General features: G+C 36.4%; 1 protein-coding gene and 1 non-coding gene across 5 annotated transcripts in view; both read left to right on the plus strand.

The window, feature by feature from the left end:
* SSBP2 (single stranded DNA binding protein 2) overlaps positions 1-18,750 on the plus strand; it is a 294,982-nt gene extending 276,232 nt beyond the window's left edge. For 3 of the 4 annotated variants that reach the window (XM_032847376.1, XM_032847387.1, XM_032847369.1), the window contains 4 exons: positions 1,153-1,231; positions 3,662-3,690; positions 10,499-10,597; positions 18,150-18,179. In XM_032847376.1, coding sequence (XP_032703267.1) covers positions 1,153-1,231; positions 3,662-3,690; positions 10,499-10,597; positions 18,150-18,179 — 237 coding nt within the window. Of the gene's footprint in view, positions 1-1,152; positions 1,232-3,661; positions 3,691-10,498; positions 10,598-18,149 lie in introns of all 4 variants that reach the window. The other variant, XM_032847362.1, reaches the window with a different exon arrangement.
* Positions 13,821-13,955, plus strand: LOC116864003. Its single transcript, XR_004381899.1, has one exon. It is a non-coding gene; the product is annotated as a U4 spliceosomal RNA (small nuclear RNA).
* Positions 18,751-19,175: the final 425 nt, after the last annotated feature.

The raw sequence follows: 19,175 nt of genomic DNA on the forward strand, positions 1-19,175 counted from the left end.
TCAATCTGTGTGCTTGAAGGCAACAAAATTGTAGTCATTATCCTGGGAAAATGTACAAGCATTTGGTTTGTATGATCCTGGTGGTGGAAAGCCTTCTTATTTCCAAACCAACAGGGATAGATAGATAGATAGATAGATAGATAGATAGAGATTAGAGATTATATACAGTTACATGTTGTCTGCTGAGGGCACCTGTTTTTCTCCCAAAAGGCTGTATGACTAACAAAACACCACTGCCCCATCTGCACACATAACTGTGCACAGACACACACACCACATTCAGTATTCTGTACCATACAACATGGAAGAGATGCTTTTGGCATGGGAAATTTTAAGAGCGAGTGTTTTTCAATAGGTTATTTTAACTGTAAACGGAAGATAATTATAGGTAACTTGTCTTCACACGGGGTCTAGATTTCCTTAGGAGTATTACAGGGAGATAAGGAAAAGACTGAGTGGGCGGGCCATGGCCTCTTCACCTGCCCTACCACAGTAGGTCAGCTCTCATCTGTTTCGTACTGGGCTTCCAGCTGAAAATAAAATAATCCCACTACTTTAAAAAATGTTAAGTACAACTGCTGTAGAATGTCCGGTTGTCATTGAACTGACATAGTTGAGACTGCCAAGAATTAATTGTATTGAGCTGCCCCCTCAATACACTGAGCTAAATGTATTAAACCTGCAAGATGAAATTATTTATTATGTCCATTTGAACAAGGATAGTTTGTCTGCTAAGAAAAATGTTAATGTTGGCATAAGAATGTTGAGTTATTCTTATTAACAAGCCAATACTTTTAGCAGCTTCTTAAGAATCATCTCTAGTTTATAATAGCAAAATCTGTCAACAGCATAGGAAAGACCACTTATCTTCTCATTTGCACTGGAATGTATGTACTTTCTAGTTGAGGATATCTGAGGAAAAATTGGGATATGAATGAGGATTAGCCTGAATTTCCAGAACCTGGAGAAGATGGTATGAGGGAGGTGGAGTGGTCCAGTTGAGAATCTCTAAGGCTGGAAAAAACCTCAAGTACTTGAAAATGAAAATGAGTTGTGGAAGTATCTTCTCATGTTAAAGATTAGATATTGTAACATTGAGATAAACAGTTGTTTTCAATGTGGTCATAGTAATTTTCTTCATTTTTTAAATAGTTTCCAATGGGCCCCGGGTCAGATGGTCCCATGGGTGGATTAGGAGGAATGGAGTCACATCACATGAATGGCTCTTTAGGTAAGGATATTAAGTTTGATGTTTAGAAATCAAAACAAAAACCTTAATTCTACATAGTGGATATTATAGTTTGCACAGTGCTTTCGTATACAACAATCTATTTTTAAAGGCTGCAACTTTCACTTCAGACGGATATTTGGCAGTATATAGGTTATGATGACTGGAGATCATTTGAAAATCAAAAGTGTAGAATTGTTCTCACCTAGCTCTTATTCATAAGTGTTTACTATAACCTATCAAGGTCTGGGTGTTTTATGATAAAAGGAGATACTGCTGCTCTGGGCAGTATATCTGGGCAGATAAAAGGAGATACTGCTGCCTCCCTCACCTGGAGGACTACAGTATCTTCCCAACTGGTTTGTCTCTGAAGGTATAGAGACGGTCTCAGAGGAACTTGGGTTCTCTGCAGGAATTTCTTAACTTTGTTTTTATATTTTTAATTCTCATCTCTTTTAAAAATAAAATCGGTAATCATATTCTGAATAATCTGAAGGATTCTCTTAAGAGAGAACAGTGGAACATACTCTGCATTTGTCATAAAGCTGATTCTAGTACTGTGACTAATGGTTGGACACGGACTTCGTAATGATGCCTTCTTACCTACCGAATGAAGCCAAATAGCTTCAAGGTGAAATGCAAAACCAAAACCAAAAAACAATCGCATTTATGTTTATATATGTTTAAGTAACATTATCATAAGCTAAAAGTTGACAATGGGGATAGAAGCTAATGATAATTTTTTTTCTTTTGGAAAAGGACCACCTTTTACTTAGGTTGGAGTAACTATGCCTGCAAGTAACTTAGGTTATGCACAGATTTCACAACTCCAACCAAATGCCATCCTCTAATACTCTGAAAAGGATTGTAACTTCAATAATCAAGAAATTATTTGTAACACGTTGATAGATTTTTGAGCTTTTAAGGTCCATACTTATTTTATATACATATCTATTTTGCCTAGATTTCAGTCTTAGTTTGCACTCTCCAATTATGGTAGCCACTAGCCATGTATGACTATTTAATTTTAAGTTAAAATTAAGTAAAATATGAAGTTTACTTCTTCACTTGCACTACCACATATCAAATGTCAATAGCCACACAAAGCTACTGGCTACCTAATGGACAGCACAGAGACATCTCCATCATCAAACAAAGCTCTACTGGGCAGCACTTATTCTAGAACTTTATTTTTTCCTTTATTGCAATATAATTCACTTTCCCATCTTTCCATTTGAAAATTATTCACAAAAGGTGACATTTGATCCAGTTAGAAGATTTTCAGTTATATTATTCCTGATAAAAGAATTTGCAGAAGAGTTTCACATAGGCTTAGCATGTGGCTTATTACTTTTATAATAAACATTGTTGTACGTATTTTTATATACATAATTACATATATACATTCAATATTTAATAATTTATCTCTGTTTGTAAGCACTTTTTTGTGACTGTTTTCCTATTAAAATAATACAATATTTTTATGCCAAAAAATTGTTAAAATAGTTAAAAATAAATCTAATATTGTGGCAAAGTTCTGATCATTGTTCCTTGTTATCTAATGTCTGATTCCATTTCCTAAGCAAGAAATTAGTATTGATTGTTCACTTCTGCCAAGAATCAACATAAAATTTTTTTAAATTTTGGGGCACCTGGGTGGCTCAGTGGGTTAAGCCTCTGCCTTTGGCTTGGGTCATGATCTCAGGGTCCTGGGATGGAGCCCCGCATTGAGCTCTCTGCTCAGCAGGGAGCCTGCTTCCTCCCCCCACTGCCTGCCTCTCTGCCTACTTGTGATCTCTCTATCAAGTAAATAAATAAAATCTTTAAAAAATAAATTTTTTTTAATTTTATAAATTTTATGAAAATTTTATGAATCAACATAAAATTATAGTGTGTTTTGAAGACATTCTTACTTTTGATAGATTGCTATGAATATTGATTGCTGTCATATTTTTAATTTGACATATAATATGGCTCAGAATATTATTAGAACATTGTTGCAGATGTCCATTTTATATTTTATCAGATTTAGAAGTATCATTTCAGAAAATATATTTCTCTCTCTTGTTCTCTATATACATACACATATGTACATACATTTAAAAAATTTGGATTGAATAGGATTTAGAAGTGATCTAATATTTTCATTTTCAGGAATTTAGGATAACAATAGTTTTCCTCATTCTGCCATTACAAAAATAAAAAAAGATGATGGGGAGCTAGAGGTACAACTCATCCTTGCATGTATCAAATAAGATGATATTTATTTACCAGGCAATATAAGAGAAAAGGAATTTTTTAAGATTAGAAAATTCAGGATATATATACTAGAAAATACAAAGAGTGTATTCTTTTTATTTATGTTAAAGGAATCCTTCATTTATATACAAAATCATTACCTAATAAAGATTTTTTTTTCATATTTTATTTCAGGCTCAGGAGATATGGACAGTATTTCCAAGGTGAGTATTATATATCATCTGTGTTGCTTTTTTTATTTGCATTTTATTCTACGTGGGACTCTTACTAAAATTATTAGAATAGCCTTAGGAATTTTGTTCTTGAACAAGCATTTGAAAGTAGAGGTCCACATATAATTAAGTAGAAGTTAAAAATATTAATGTATATAATAGGAAGGGGTAAAATGAGTTTTTTAACATGGTAAAATTCATTTATAGGACATACTATATACATGATCAGTTGACACCCAAGTAATAATTTAATTACCTTTATGATATATAAAACAAATTGACATAATATAGATAATCTTTTGAAAATGTAAAGAAGTCTAGAGCAAAATGAGAAGAGGTAAATTTGAAGAATTTGTTGTTATATAAGGGCATTGCATTTATACATCTCATTTGTCTTCCAAGCCTTTATTAGGCAATGCTGATCTTCTCAATCATTATTCTAGTTCCCCAGAATAGAATAGGAAAGTAATTAGAAGAAAAGTATAATAATACAAGTAGGAAAGAGAGCCTTCCAATAGCATGTATCTGCGTTTTTCCTCCTTCCAATAGTTTGAGTGTTTAAAATTAATACTCTGCTAAGATGCCTTATATTTTTTTCAGAATACCTAAATACTTTTTAGGTCATGATGAATTTAAAATAGTTCTCTGTGGGTCAAAAATACATTTAGAATGGCTGATAAAAACTATTAACAACCATTAGAATGACTCTCTTAGAAGTCTGCTTTATATCAATAAATACCAAAATTCATTAAAGGGTAACTTCACTTTTAATCCTACTTCTAATTTACATTCATGTATAATAATGTAAAATTCTTGGTGCCAAGGAAAATACAGTAAGATTTATTGGGCTACAAAACCTTTTAAATTAAGAATTCAAGCTAAAGAGAGAGAGGGAGGGAGAGAGAGGGAATTGAACTGGCATTCTGACATCATATATACCTTGTCTGGCTGCTTGGCCTCACAAGTGCTACATGCACTTTGGATATTTATGGTTCAGGACAATCAGCAAGGTCTTTTTCTCTTCTTAAAATAGATATATATTTATAATAAGCACTAGCTTACTTCTGTGAGAAATAGGTAAAACCTGCAAAAGGCCCGTTTTCGAAATAAGATTCATTGTACAATTCCATTAGAGCCATCTCTCTGGGAAGCCCCCTGACAAGTCAGATGACCATGATTGTACATGCTGTCTTAGGTATCTGAGAATTGATACTCACTGAATTGTGCTTTGTGGTCACCAATAAAATTTCTAATTTTGTGTTTGAGGAGCATTTCTAGTATCTTACACGAAGGTGGGATCCTCCAGATTGCTTACCGTCATCTTTCTAAAATTTCCATTCCACTACCCACAACTTTCTACATTAGACAGATGTTAAACAAAATACTATATAGGAAAGTACTTTGGGGTTTTTTTTAAGTTTTTATTTAAATTCAAGTTAGTTAACATATAGTGTAATATTAGTTTCAGGAATAGAATTTAGTGATTCATTCCTTACATATATAACACCCAGTGCTCATCACAAGTGCCCTCTTTAACACCCATTTAGCCCATCCCCTCCCACCTATGGGAAAGTTCTTTGTAATTTATTCATAGAGCACTTTAAAACTTTTTAAATAGATTCATAATGACAAATTAAATACTGTCTTCTTATCTGTCCTCATATCAGATCTATTGCTATTCCTTCTGTGCTCATTTTCCCATTCCTATTTCTGGAGACAAATTTTTCCATTACATTGTGCCCACTGCTGATAACATTCTCTTGCCTGGTGATGTATTGCTTATTCTTTAAGCATTAATTGACCACCCAATGTGTACTTTTGTGTCCTGAGTATTATCCTGTGCACCATGGGAGATATAGAAGACTTCTTTAAATACAAACATAATTTCTGTCCTCAAGTGGTTAGGCATCAATAAACATTATTGCACCAAGGCATTACTCCAGGCTCTGAAAAGCCAAGGAGAAACATGGTATGATCTCTGCCCTCAAGAAGCTCAATGTAACTAAGGAGACCAAAGACAATAAGGAAAAACTTTTACAAAGCAAAGTCCAAATACATTTCAATTAACTTAAAAATTTCCCCCCCAAAACATGTCATTTAACGATGTACTAGGAATGACTAGTTGTATCTGCCTTCGGATGGGGTCCTACGTAGCTCATTTCTGTGCTGCCCCCTGTCCAGGCTTGTTGGTCCTGGGCTCCAACCAGGCTGTTGGATGATATACCACTGGGGTGTCTCACATCTCCACTACACTGTGGTCTTTTTTCCTCTGATCAGCAGCATCATATGTACACCCCTTCTCTCCCTACTTCATTCCACTCACAGCCTAATTATTTGAGATTTTTACTCCATGCTGTCCACATTAACACTACCTCCATTTTCCCCACCTTCTTCCTTTTCCAACACAAGACCAGCTATCCTAAGAAACTCCCCTCCCTTTTCTCCTGTGTCCTGGCTTCACTCCTTTTCATCCTGTTCTTTTTCTAGTCATTCTTATTTGTGAATCATAAGATAGTTGTGACAATTACCGCTCAACGGTTTTGTTCAAAATCCCTCTTAGGTCTCCAGCTTCACCTTCCTAGTTCTTCAATTAAACCTGTATTTTATTGAGTGCCAGTATTACGTATTTTTTTTAAGTGTCTTCTCCATTTTTTAAATGTTTAAAAATGTGTTTCTTCTTTTTTTTTTCTTACTCCATTTTTAATGTTGTTTACTAGTACTACTTCTACTCTTTTTCTACCTTTTTATTGTAAATATACTCTATTTTATTCTTTTTCTATATAAGGTAATGAAAAGTACTGAATGGAGAATCAGAAAACCTGGTTCTACTACCTACAAACTGGGGCAACATGGTACTTAATTTCTCTTAGGCTTAGTTTCCTTAGCTTTAAACGAGAGCTTGTAGTTCATTCCCTGCCTTCTTCACAAAATTGTTGAGAGTCAAGTATGAACATATGCTAGGAGCTCTGAAACACTATACAGATGCTAAGTATTTTCCTCTTCGTGATCAGACTATGTTTTGTGGGCAAGGCTGGGAACTCACACTGTCACCTGCATTGTGATAGCACTTGTTTCAATGGTAAAAGGAGCACGAAACTCCAAATGAAGAGTTCTAAAATTATTTCTTGCTCAATTGAGGATTATCTAGTAAAACTCCTATGTTTATTTCTCAAAAATGCAGAATTCATCTGTAATTTAGAAGCCCAAATGTGAAATTCTTTTCATCCCTTTTGCAGCTGAGAAGCCCCCCATTTAATCGATGGAACAAAAATATTTTCCCTTGGAGTTGTTTTAGAGTTGGGGGTGGAGAAGAGCATATGGTTTATTTTCTTAGAAGGAGGTCATCTAAATAAGTTTTGCAGTTCACATGAACATATTTAACATTTATATTTTTGAATTTGGAAAAAAACTGTATCAGAGAAGGCCAGATCTGATCATACCACACTTAATAAATTATCAAAGAACTCTTTTCAGTCGGAAGCTTTCTGACTCAAGAACTTTAGTTCCAGTTAAGTATCCCACCCACACCCATCACAGGGCAGTTAATAGACAACTGTGCTCCCGTCATCTTCCATCTTCCTGGTGTGACCTGGATTCTAGCTTACTGTATCCCCTGAGAGAACCATGACTGAAATTTCGTTCTTTTGGGGGCCTGGCAGAGTCAAAATAACCCTCTGTAAAACTTGTTATTGGCAGTCTCTGAGAAGTCAATTCAAAATCCACCTCATGGGGGCTTCAGATAGTGTCAGTATTATTTTATTCCAGTTATGGGCACAGTCAAAATTTCTGTAAATGAGCACTTGTTTAATAGCAGTTTGAAAAAGTTTGGAATAATTTCTGAGGGTGGGTGGAGGAAGGAACAATAATTTAATTAATTAAAAGATGATATGTAAATTAAAAAAGAAAAGATGATATGGAAGAATGCTTGCAAGCTAAAATCAGAGAACAGAGGTTCTAAGAGAATTGAATGTGTTGCCAGAGGAAACCACGTGTGTGTGTGTGCGCACACAGGCACATGCGTATGCACACATGGATACGCTTGTATGTAACATTCAGGTGTGTTGTCATGTTAAGGGAAAAACATTCCAGCTAGAAGAAAGGGGAAATGAGAACATAATAAAATCCCTTGAAGCTGGGATTGGTGGAATATAGCAGTACTTTCATAAGCTAAATTCTTAAAGTATAGGTAGGAAATACAGTACACATTAACTGAAGTAAGAAATGTAACTAAAATGCCTAATGTAGCTAAAAGTGATCTTTACTTGGATTCTTTTGTACTCCCTACTCCCTAATTATGTGCTTAAGCTATCAGAGCACCTTTTTGACTGATCTAAACCTTTTTGTGTAGACCTGATCTAAGTCCTTTGTTCTTGCCTTGATGATGAAATCTACTAGAAACTCTGCACACAAACACAGCTACAGCGAAATGTAACATACACACGGTTCATTGCCACCCACACTCATAACCTGTTCTGGACCGGTGTTTGGAACCACTATCTTAGCTGTTCCTTAGACACCAGTATTAAGTATGCCTTTGGCCTGTATCCTCATCAGGTCACTCCTTAATCATGGACGGCACAACTTCCGTAAGACTCCCCATTGAGAAACTTCTGCTTTCACATTTTGCAAAGATAACTTTAGGTTAAAAAAACAAAACAAAACAAATTTGCCCTATCATTTGAAGATTTTCAGATATGCCCACAGAGCTGGATAAGAATAAATTTCAGAGACCTGATACTAGCTGTTTTGTATGCTAAATGTGTCCTTTAATCTCCTTTCATGTACTTATATATCTTCCTCCCACCCCAAAAAAGTCTATACTGCTGAGCCACCATGCCATGAACAGATTGCATGGAAAACAGAAATAATAAAAGAGCTGTTTTAGAAGTATTTAAATACTAATGCAGTGTTACTTTCAAATTTTGAATATTTTGAAATCCACATTTTGAGTCAGAAATTAGATTTGAAGCTAGCTACACTTCCAAAATTGTAAATTAAGAGATGATTCATGGGACCATGCAAGCAGAGACAGTGAGCACCCCAAATCCATCAGAGATGCACTGCTCATCTTGGGGCACCTCAGGTGCCACAGGAAGTGTGTTTGTTATACAGAAATGAGAAAGCTTCTAAGTGTATCCTTAAATACCCCCCATATATATGTTAGATTATTTTTTATTCTGAAATTACCAATTTCTTCATTATGTATAAAATGACAAATCCTTCACCAAAGAGATTTTGGCTAAATATTACCACATTTTTATAAATTTGGTTTTCTTTTTTAACTAAATCAGCATTAGCATTCCTGTTTCCAAAGTACAGTTGATTATCTAATTAATAACTTTAATCGTTAAGGAGCTATAAAATAATACTTAGTTAAATGTTACTTAATTTTTTTTTTAAGGAAACAAAATTATCCATGTTCATTTGAAAGTACAGTTGCTTTTCTGTATATTTGGGAAACTAACATTTTGAGAGAAAAATTTATCCAAAAAAAGAATCCTCTTTATGCTATTAACTGTGGCTCCCCAGCCCTTGGGGTTCATTGGCAAAACGAGCTCCTATGGACTTCAGAGGATCCTTGTTCTCAGATCTTCCCTGTGGGGTGCACAGCAGGACAAGATATAAGCTGTATTTACACCAGTTCATCTACCTGTCTCTGCTTTACAGTTTTACCATATTCTAAAACAGCACATATTCTTCTGGGAATAACTCATTCATGAAATTTTAATTTTTATGATATAACTTTGTTTTAGTTAAGTCAGAATCTTCAGAGCAATTTTCTTTAAAAATCTAGAACTTACTCAAAAAGAATATGAAATAGAAATGGCTCAGAAAGAAACCTACAATCTTTCTTCCACTTAAAATAACAAATAAAAATTTTTAACCTTGAGGTTTATTTTTACAAGTCAATAAATTAGACATGGAAAGAGTCCCTCAGTCAGAATATTGTGTGAACATGCTTTGTATGGCAATGCCATTCTGTATTTCCTGTTGCTGGGGAGTAGCAGATAACCTCCCATAGCTAAAATCGCACCGTAATAACAAGACTAGCAAATTTAAGTAGAAAATGAAGCAATCTGCGGCTAACTTAGGGTTTCATTAGGTTGCTAATATCAGCCATTTTATCTTAAAGTTTCCAAGTAAATCTACTCTTAAACTAATGAAAGGAAAAGATTCTAAAGCAATTTGCTTTGAGCCTTCTCTTCCTCTACAAGTGCATATTGAATTCTCAAGTCCTAAGGTAGTTCTCTTGTTCCTCACTATAGTTGTGAACCATCTTCCTTTTTTCCTATGGTTCATATAAAAAAAAAAAAAAAGTTGAAAGAGTATTACTATGCAAACCACATGTCGTATTAAGGGGAAATGTTTTGGAACAGTGACCTTTTGAAGTTTGATTAGTAAAACTGCCGAGGCAGGTCATTGTCCCATCATGCCTGATCAGTGGGTAGGCTCTCTTCATCACGCCCCTGCTGGGAATGTTTTTTAAACTCTATGCAGTACTAGAACTCTGTAAGCTAAGGGTGGGAAATTGAATAAATATTGATTCTGAGACTAAGAAAACAGTTTTGCTTGGGTATTTTGGGTTTTTTGTTTGTTTTTTAATTTCCATTTGGGAAAGCATTACTACTTGTCAAGGTGTAAAGAATGAACTAGAATACACAGTAGAAGTCTGAGATTAGAATTATAAGTCTGCTTTGTCCTTAGAGATGCTGCTGTAGATTCCATTTTTGAAACAGTATAATGCAAGAGGGAAATTAAAATCTTCAACAATGCCTTGTTTTCTAAATCTTGTTTACAGAATTCTCCCAATAATATGAGCCTGAGTAATCAACCGGGCACTCCAAGGGATGATGGCGAAATGGGGGGAAATTTCTTAAATCCTTTTCAGAGTGAGAGTGTAAGTATTCCTTTGACTACATTATTATATCCAAAATTTATTTCTGAAGCTTTTCTATTGGAATATATTCATAAAGCCACTATTATGACTGTTTACCTAGAGCTTAATAGGTTGATCTTTTAAAATTTAGAAAACTAAGTGGAATTTCTTTGGAAAAAATAGTTTTAATTAACTTTTTCTTTTTTGTCCCTGTCCTATGTACATAGTTACAAAAACAAAAAGTATAATACTAATTTTCTTATAGAGAACATTCCCTATAAAGGAACATGCTGGAAACAGGTTGCATATTTGATAGTTTTTACAAGTTTTCACGTTACTAAAATGTCTTGACTCGTGGCGAAACCAGGTCTGTTCTCAGTACTATCCTTAAGACTCTGAATCTTCTCTATAAGATGTCTTTACTTCACACTTCGGCCTCACTGGGCCGAAGGCCAGTATTGGTGGTCTATTAACCTGTTGTTTACTTTTAACCCGAGCTGGATACCAGAGTCATTTTTTGAGTATGATTACGGTGTTAAGCAAAGGCATCATCATTCCATAATCTCCACAGAAGTAGACAGGAGCAAAACGAGAAGCAGTAAAATTCATTTGCTTATTGAACAATTACTGAGCACTTACCGCAGGCCAAAGCAACAGGCGATGCTCTGGAGAGATGAGAAAGACAATATGGTGTCTTTTTCAAGGAGTTATTACATGCTACAGTGATTTTTTTAACCTGATATCTCACATTAGGAACATCCACGGAATTTTTTAAGATATAATTGCCCAGAACTCTTCCTAGACCTCATGAATCAGAATTTCTAGGAGTAGGACTGGTCATACCTGCAAATGAAAAAGCTTTGTTAGTGATGCTCGTGCACATGCTCTGCTGAGAACTACTGAGTCTGGATACAGCGTAAAGGATTTCAGAATCCAAACCAATTTCATCTTCATTGGATCAGTGCCCCCACATATGGATTGCTATCGTTAAAATCAGAGTAGAAAACTTCCTTCATTTTGCCCTAACTCAGCCTTTACCAGAGATGATACCCTAAGAATGTGAAGCAGCGGCTAATAACATATCTGCTTGTGCATGAAAAGGCTGCTTCGAGCCTCAGACTAAGTGTTCTGTGGTTTCTTTCACTTCTAACAAGCATCAGCCTAACGCGCCTGTGTGGGCTAAGACTTCCCCTGTTTTTAAACATTACTTCTGTTAAAACTGGAAATAAAGTTATACTGATCTTTGTTTTATTTGCAGGATATATATATATATGACTTATTAGTGAGGACAAAGAATGTATATGTAAAAATTCGTATTAAAAAATCAAAAGATTAGCCCATCGGTCATGATGAAATAGGTAGTTTGTCATGATGCTTAGGATTATAGGAATTCTTTTTTAGATAATTTAGTTTGTTTCAAGACTTTGGACAAATTAGTTCATTTTAATCAGTTAATGTTCACTCTATCTAATTAGAAACATTTATTTCCTTTTCTGTGAATGCTTTCAACAATAAAATGGTATTGTTCAGTGGGGTATATAATAATTCAGTTCAGCTCAACATTTCTTGAGCCTCTTATATGCAGTGTGCTTGGTTAAGGACAAAGTATTCTGAGATAAATATAACATATCCCTAACCCCAACAAAATGCAATCTGATGGGAAGAATGGGTTACAAAACTAATTAAACCATATGTAAGATTAGCAGATGCTATAATATAAACCGGGCTTTTAAAAAAAAAAAAAAGTATGAGGAAATTATTAATCTTGGATTGGAGAAGAAGACTTTTTTAAAAAGGTCCCACATGACTTTAGCTTTAGGGACAGGGACAAGAGGACCTCTCCCCCTCCCCATTCCTTCTTTCCCAGATTTGTCACTGAGGACTGCTGCCTTGTTTATCTGTCAGCGGAGGGCTGCCTCTTTCGAACGGGCATCTGATAGCTTTTTGTGGGGATCAAAGAATCAGATATAACAGGACCTGAAACACTTCTTTCCACGGGATAAACACAAGCCTCACCCTTTAAGCTTAACTGGACTCGGCACGTGCAAAACCGCAGATGCTTTTGTGAACGTGTGCTGAGGAGAGAGAGCAGCTGGACCAGGGCCCCTCCCATCCCTGACTCCTGGCCCAGCCTCACTATCCCAGAAGCCAAGAAGAAGGTAAAATGCCAGACTCTGTACAGAGTTAGCAGAAAACAAAAGCTCCCTCCCTGCCACTCCCCTCCCTTCGTCCTGTCCCTACCCGAAAAGTCCCCAGAAGAAAAATCATTGGATGGCGACTGAGGAACTCTCCCACCACCCAGAGACAGTGCAGCCTTGGAAGCAGGTCCACACTGGCTGCTCCACTCTTTTGTCTGCCCAGTGAGGGCTCCACTCGGTTATGAATGATGTCATTGTCATCTATGGCTTCCGGCATCACATCACCACACATTTTGTTGAGACCTTTTCAAAAGATGAGAAAGGAAGACTAAGCACATTCCCTGCTGACAAATGTAGGGCTTTAAAGAAGTAAATAGGCTAGGTATCCATGAGTGAGGTTTCCTGTAACCGAGGAGAAATAGAACTTCTTAACGAATTTAAAAAGAAAGCATTTTTGGATGAGTGAACATGTAAATTCTAGTGGTTTTTTAAATGGCTATAACTCTGAAAAGCACCTACTTCTGAGTAGTCTATCCTTTGAGGGTTTGTTGGTCAAATCTTGAAGTTAAACCACAGAAGGGGGCCTGAGAAGGGAGAGAACATCTCCTGAGTGCTTTTTATGTGCCAGCCACTATCCTAGTCACTTCACACATGCTAGTTCATTTAACTAATATTTATAGAAACAAAATACCCAACCCAAAGTCAGAAACCTTGCAGTGCCAACATGGACACACAGAAAAATGTGAATCAAATGTTACACTACTCAGCCTTTTTTTGGGAATCGTAAACAAGACCTTTATTTCAAGAAACAAACGTGCCCCCTAGTGTTCAAATTCAGTAAGATGTTTGTTTTTGAAAATCAAGAATACAAAAAAGCCTCTTTCGGAAAGTAGTTTTTCGTGTTTCTGCTGTAAAGAAAGCAGTTAGTCCTATTTCTTGAATTAATCTAGCAGAATATTTTCTCCATGGCATTGAACTATAATCAACTGAGTAAAAGTGGTATTAAAAATCATGATTATCTAATAGGAATTCTAAACAAGGTGGTAGGTCATCTTCTATTACCTTACTCCCTTTTGTCATTTTCTATTATAAAGAAATGTATACCCAGCTTTGCGCAGTGGCAGTATCGTAGCCAATGAGGTTTATCCGAGGCGCGATTATTGCTAATTGAAAAGAAATGTATACCCAAATTTTCTTTTACACAGTCACATAAACACTAAATTTATTTCACTTTAGTTTAGTTCAGGGTAACTGCACTATTCTTTATATATCTCTCGTTAAGAAAATAAAATATAGGGCGCCTGGGTGGCTCAGGTGGTTAAGCGACTGCGTTAAGCTCAGGTCATGATCCTGGCATCCCGGGATTGAGTCCCACATTGGACTCTCTGCTTGGCAGGGAGTCTGCTTCTCCTGCTGACCTCTCTCCTCTCATGCTCTCTCTTTAGCTCATTCTCTCTCTCTCTCTCTCTCAAATAAATAAAAAAGATAAAAGAAAATATAGAGAGATGCTTAGCAATAGAAATACAGTGAGATCTGAAGTGTTCTTGAAGCATAGAAATAAGAGCTTATGCATATTGTGCAAAGACCTAATGGATCTCTGAGGTGGGTTCCATGGTACGTGAGCTGTGTACAATAAGGAGAAAATCACAGATTCTCTAGTTTATACCAAAGCATGCCGTTTCAAAATCTATTTTACATAAAAAGGCAGAATAAATTAGTACATGTTTGAAATTATACCTTTAGGGTTTGTTTTGTTTGTTTGTTTGTTTTTGCTAACCCAGAGAGTTAATGACTTTGTAAGAGCCATTACATCATCTGATTAAGGAGACCCAGACTCACAGAATAGTTTGGAAACGGGGCAGCCGCCTATCACAGCATTGAGCACAAACATCACAATACACCATCCTGAATGGACGCAGCAATACGATGGCGACATTGCCGTGTGGTCTCAGGCCAGCGCCTGTGGAAAGGTCTCTGAATAGGAGATGCCATTTAACACCTACTCTTCCTTTACTTTAGGAAAACTGTAGGACACTTCTCCTATATGTTGAAGAACAATAATAAGGAATTCCTTTTTGCTTGTACATTCTGTGAGTTTTCCCTTATTTTACGTAGATGAAGCCATTTCAGTAAAGGGCAGCCACAGATGAGGAGTTTACAACCTGAGCGGTGCAAGTGGCACGTTGCCCATATAGATGCCCGCACATTACACACGTATATCACACACGTATGGATGCCCGCACACTACACACATACTGTACCTGATCCACTTAGAGCATCACGTTACAGTTACTTGTACTATTCACAAATTAAACTATATTAGATGTTTGCTAACTTTTCTGAGCTGCATTGCTTGGAGCAGATGCTTCTATCCTTTCTGAATGAATCTGGCCCTTACTTTTTTTTTTTAATTTTTAAATTTTTATTAACATATAATGTATTATTAGCCCCAGGGGTACAGGTCTGTGAATCGCCAGGTTTACACACTTCACAGCACTCACCATAGCACATACGCTCCCCAGTGTCCATAACCCCACCACCCTCTCCCTACCTCTCTCCCCCTGGCCACCCTCAGTTTGTTTTGTGAGATTAAGAGTTGGCCCTTACTTTTTAAGGTCTCAGTAATTCAGGATGTGTATTAAATGAGATGGTCACTAGAGTTAATTCTGACTTATCCTGAGAATTTTTTTTCAGAAACTTCCTTTGAAGTCCTTTCTGAAATGCATCAGTCTCTTTTACTTTTTTTAGATACCTGGCACTATAGACCCACAAAATCTTTTTCTTAAAACAATGATTGATGTTCTAGCGATGCTATTTAAATTTAAAACTAATTAAAATTAAATACAGCTAAATTTTCGGTTCCTAACTTATACTAGCTACATTTTAAGAGTCTGGTAGCCATGTGTGGCTAATGACTATTATATTGGACAGCACAGAATAGAACATATCCATCATCACAGAAAGCTCTATTGAGCAACACTGATTGGATCACTATTCTTATTGTACCAGTAGCTATAGAAAGCCTAGATTAAACTTTTCTGTGCCCATTTTGCCATACTCTTTAATTTTTTCTACTTTTAATAAAACCTTGGTTTCCATGTATTTTCTTGTTGTTTATTCTTACCCTTAAAGATCAAATATCAAAATATAATTCTGTTTTGTCAAAGGCTGTAGATAGCTCACTGATGCTTGTTGTTGCTATCTACAGTGGGAGATCTGCATGGTCTCATCTGATGAAATGAGGAGATATCCTCCTCCAAGTGTGGGGGCAGGGGCGGGGGTGGGCTCATTTCATCAGTTTTTGTCTGTTTGCTTTGGGTTTTAGGTTTTGCTTTGCTCTGCTCTGCTTTCTTGCTGCCACTCTCAAGGGTAAGGCAGAGGTTCTTCTGTCAAACCAAATCCCCTTCTCTTCTCTGGAAGTCGCCCCTTTTTACCACCCTACTCGCTGTAATCCAACATTAGAGTCAGTAGCATATATAATTTAGCTTTCTTATACTGAAAGGAAATTTGAGGCTATTTAAATTTAAAACTAATTAACTGATTAACAAATAGATTTTCTATGATTTGATCTGCATTTAAAGGATGAATAATCATCCCCCAAGGGTCCACTGGCCCATTATTTAGGCCTCCTCATTCACCTTTACTCAGGATCAATGTGGGGGTTGGGTTTGAGCCCTAGATTGACCCCTAATGACTTTCTGTCCAGACTTCTGTCAGCTGAGCGGTTGTCATCCTGTGCTTTTCCTCAGGACATCCTCCTTTCCCTATGAAATCCTTAGTACACACCTTATGGCTCTTTTCTGGGTCCCGTAGTAACTTAGCTCATCTAGCACTCACTTCATTCTGTTTGGTCTGCTCTCTTTTTAAAGTTCACACTCCACTTCCCAGGATCATCACTTTTCCTGTTGAAGGCCCTGCTGTCCGAGACCAATCCTCTTGACTTCACCTGCCTCTTTCCATGAGGCATGGTGGTTATTAACATTTTTTTAAAAGATTTATTTATTTTAGAGAGAGAGTGGGGGGAGGGGCAGAGGGAAAGAGACAAGCAGACTCCCCACTGAGGAAGGAGCCCAACAACTGGGGCTGGGCCCATGACCCATGAGATCACAACTGGAGCTGAAAGCACTAGTCCCACAGTCAACCGCCTGAACCACCCAGCCACCCTTGTTACTAATGTGCTTATAGGAATCCCTTTGCCCTGGTCCTTATCAGGTCCTCACCAAATATATCTAACAAAATATTTAAAATATTTAAGGGTTTACATTGACATTTTCATCTCGAAACTCTCTTCATCTGGAGACCATTACCATTTGGGATCCTCCCCACATCTCAGGCAGTCTAGAACTGTGCTGTCCAAAATGGTGTCCACCAGCTACATGGGGATATTTAAATTTAAATAAATAACATTAAGATTACAGTTCCTCAGTCACACTAGCCCATTTCATGTGTTCAGTGGCCACATGTGCCTAGTGGCTTCCATGTTCAACGGCACAGATTATAAAACCCATCCGTGGTTGAAGAAAGTCTTTTTAGAGCAACAGTGTTGCTCTAGAACTTTTCTGTCACAGTCTGTTCCTCGGGAATATGCCTAGATTGCCTTAATTATCACAATAATGGCTCTTTGTTCCTCTCTAAATAATTTTTGAGACCTCTTTTCCAAATTTCTGAAAGCCTCACCTTTTACCAGCTGTAATCCTCATCAAACTGACAAGTAATGTGTAACAACAGAGCCCCCTGCTCCCACCCTAAAAGTATTGTGGGTTGAAATTGGAGCCACAGATTAGAGGAAGACATGTATATCCTAAAGTATAAATCAGTTTCTTAAGCACTCTAAATGCTTTATGAGAACTTCTGGGGGCCAGCTGGGAGTTGTTTTTTATTTTGTTTTATTTCCCTTACACTATTAATTAAACACTTGCTGAACACTTTCTATATATTCAAGAAATACGTAGTTTTAAGAATTTTATATTTAATCTCCCCCAGATCGCTTTAAGCCCATTTTACAGGTGAGGAAACTAAAACACAGAGAGGTTAGGTAACCTTCCAAGTTTACATAGTTGGTAGGTCATGAGACTGTCCCTCATACTTATTTTATTGTGGATTGGATTTACCCAAAATGTTACAAATGCCCACAAAACATGAATGTAGCTAGAAAGAAAAGACTGAGGGACTGGGCCATTATCAACCACCTAAGTTCAGGGAAAGGAGGAGACTGGTTGCTTTCCAGCAGAAATATTAAGAATTTCAGGACTTAGTAAATTCCATATAAATTTACTTTTTTAATAGCTTCTTATTTTTATGTTATATGAGGTTAAAAGCTTGAGCATAAAAGATTTTAAGACATTAAAATTCATAGTTACTACTGTTTACCAAGAAGAACATTAGCGGCCTGTAAAAGAATTGTTGTTAAAATATGGATTCTTTTTTCTTTCTAGTACTCCCCTAGCATGACAATGAGTGTGTGATCCATTACCAAGTCTCCTCATGAAAACCACAGTGAGTCAGCCCTTCACAGAACTACTACGGAAGAAAATTATTCATCACAGTGTACAGTTAAACAAAGGAATCTCAGTCACACCAAACCAACCTTTTTATTTCCTGCTCTCTCCCCTATTTTTTGAAGAAAGCGGGTCCAAACGTGATTCAAACAACTGTACAGAGCGGCATATTAGAATTGCCCTAAACTGAACTGCAAATAATTATCTGTGTATGTATATGTGTGGGAAAAAGAATGTATTGCATATGTGTATGTTATATGGACATATGCACATACATACATTGGCCCACAGGACATTGTAAAATATTATTACATGACATCTTAAGTAGAAATAAGTAGGGACTTTTATTCCATCCTTTTTTTCACGTTTACATTTTAATTATTAAAAGTTGCTCCTGCCCCTCCCTGAACTATTTTGTGCTGTGTATATCACTGCTTTATATAAGTTATTTTTTAAGGTGAACTCAGATGTTATGGTTTTGTAAATGTCTGCAGTCATGGATAGGAATAAAATTGCTTATTTGAGAGCTTTCATTAAACTGCGTCTGATCCAAGTTCTCCTGTGAATCACAAAGCGTACTGTCTCCAAAAAAAAAAAAAAAAAAAAAAAAAAAGGGTGTGTCCTCATGCTATGTCAAATCGAACAACTTCTCAGTTACCTTTAGTGAGAAGTATTTTTGTACTTTTTATTTAGGAAAGATACTTCAACTAAGGCCTAACACAGTATATTTCTGCAATAACTGCTTGCGATGAAATTCTTGACGTGTCTTTGATGATACAGAAAATCATTAATTAGCCCCAGCTGCTTACACCATAGCAATAAAATGACAGAAGTCATCCTATTTTTAGAAACATATTTTCTCTTTCACATGATAAAGCCCAGAAGTGATAACAAAACCATTTGCTTGAATTCGTCACTTCTCACCGGGGATAGTAGAGCTAAATTTTTAATAACATGTTAATG

This window comes from Lontra canadensis, unplaced genomic scaffold, assembly GCF_010015895.1.
Source record: "Lontra canadensis isolate GAN:19392208 unplaced genomic scaffold, GSC_riverotter_1.0 scaffold4, whole genome shotgun sequence".
Taxonomy (NCBI): domain Eukaryota; kingdom Metazoa; phylum Chordata; class Mammalia; order Carnivora; family Mustelidae; genus Lontra; species Lontra canadensis.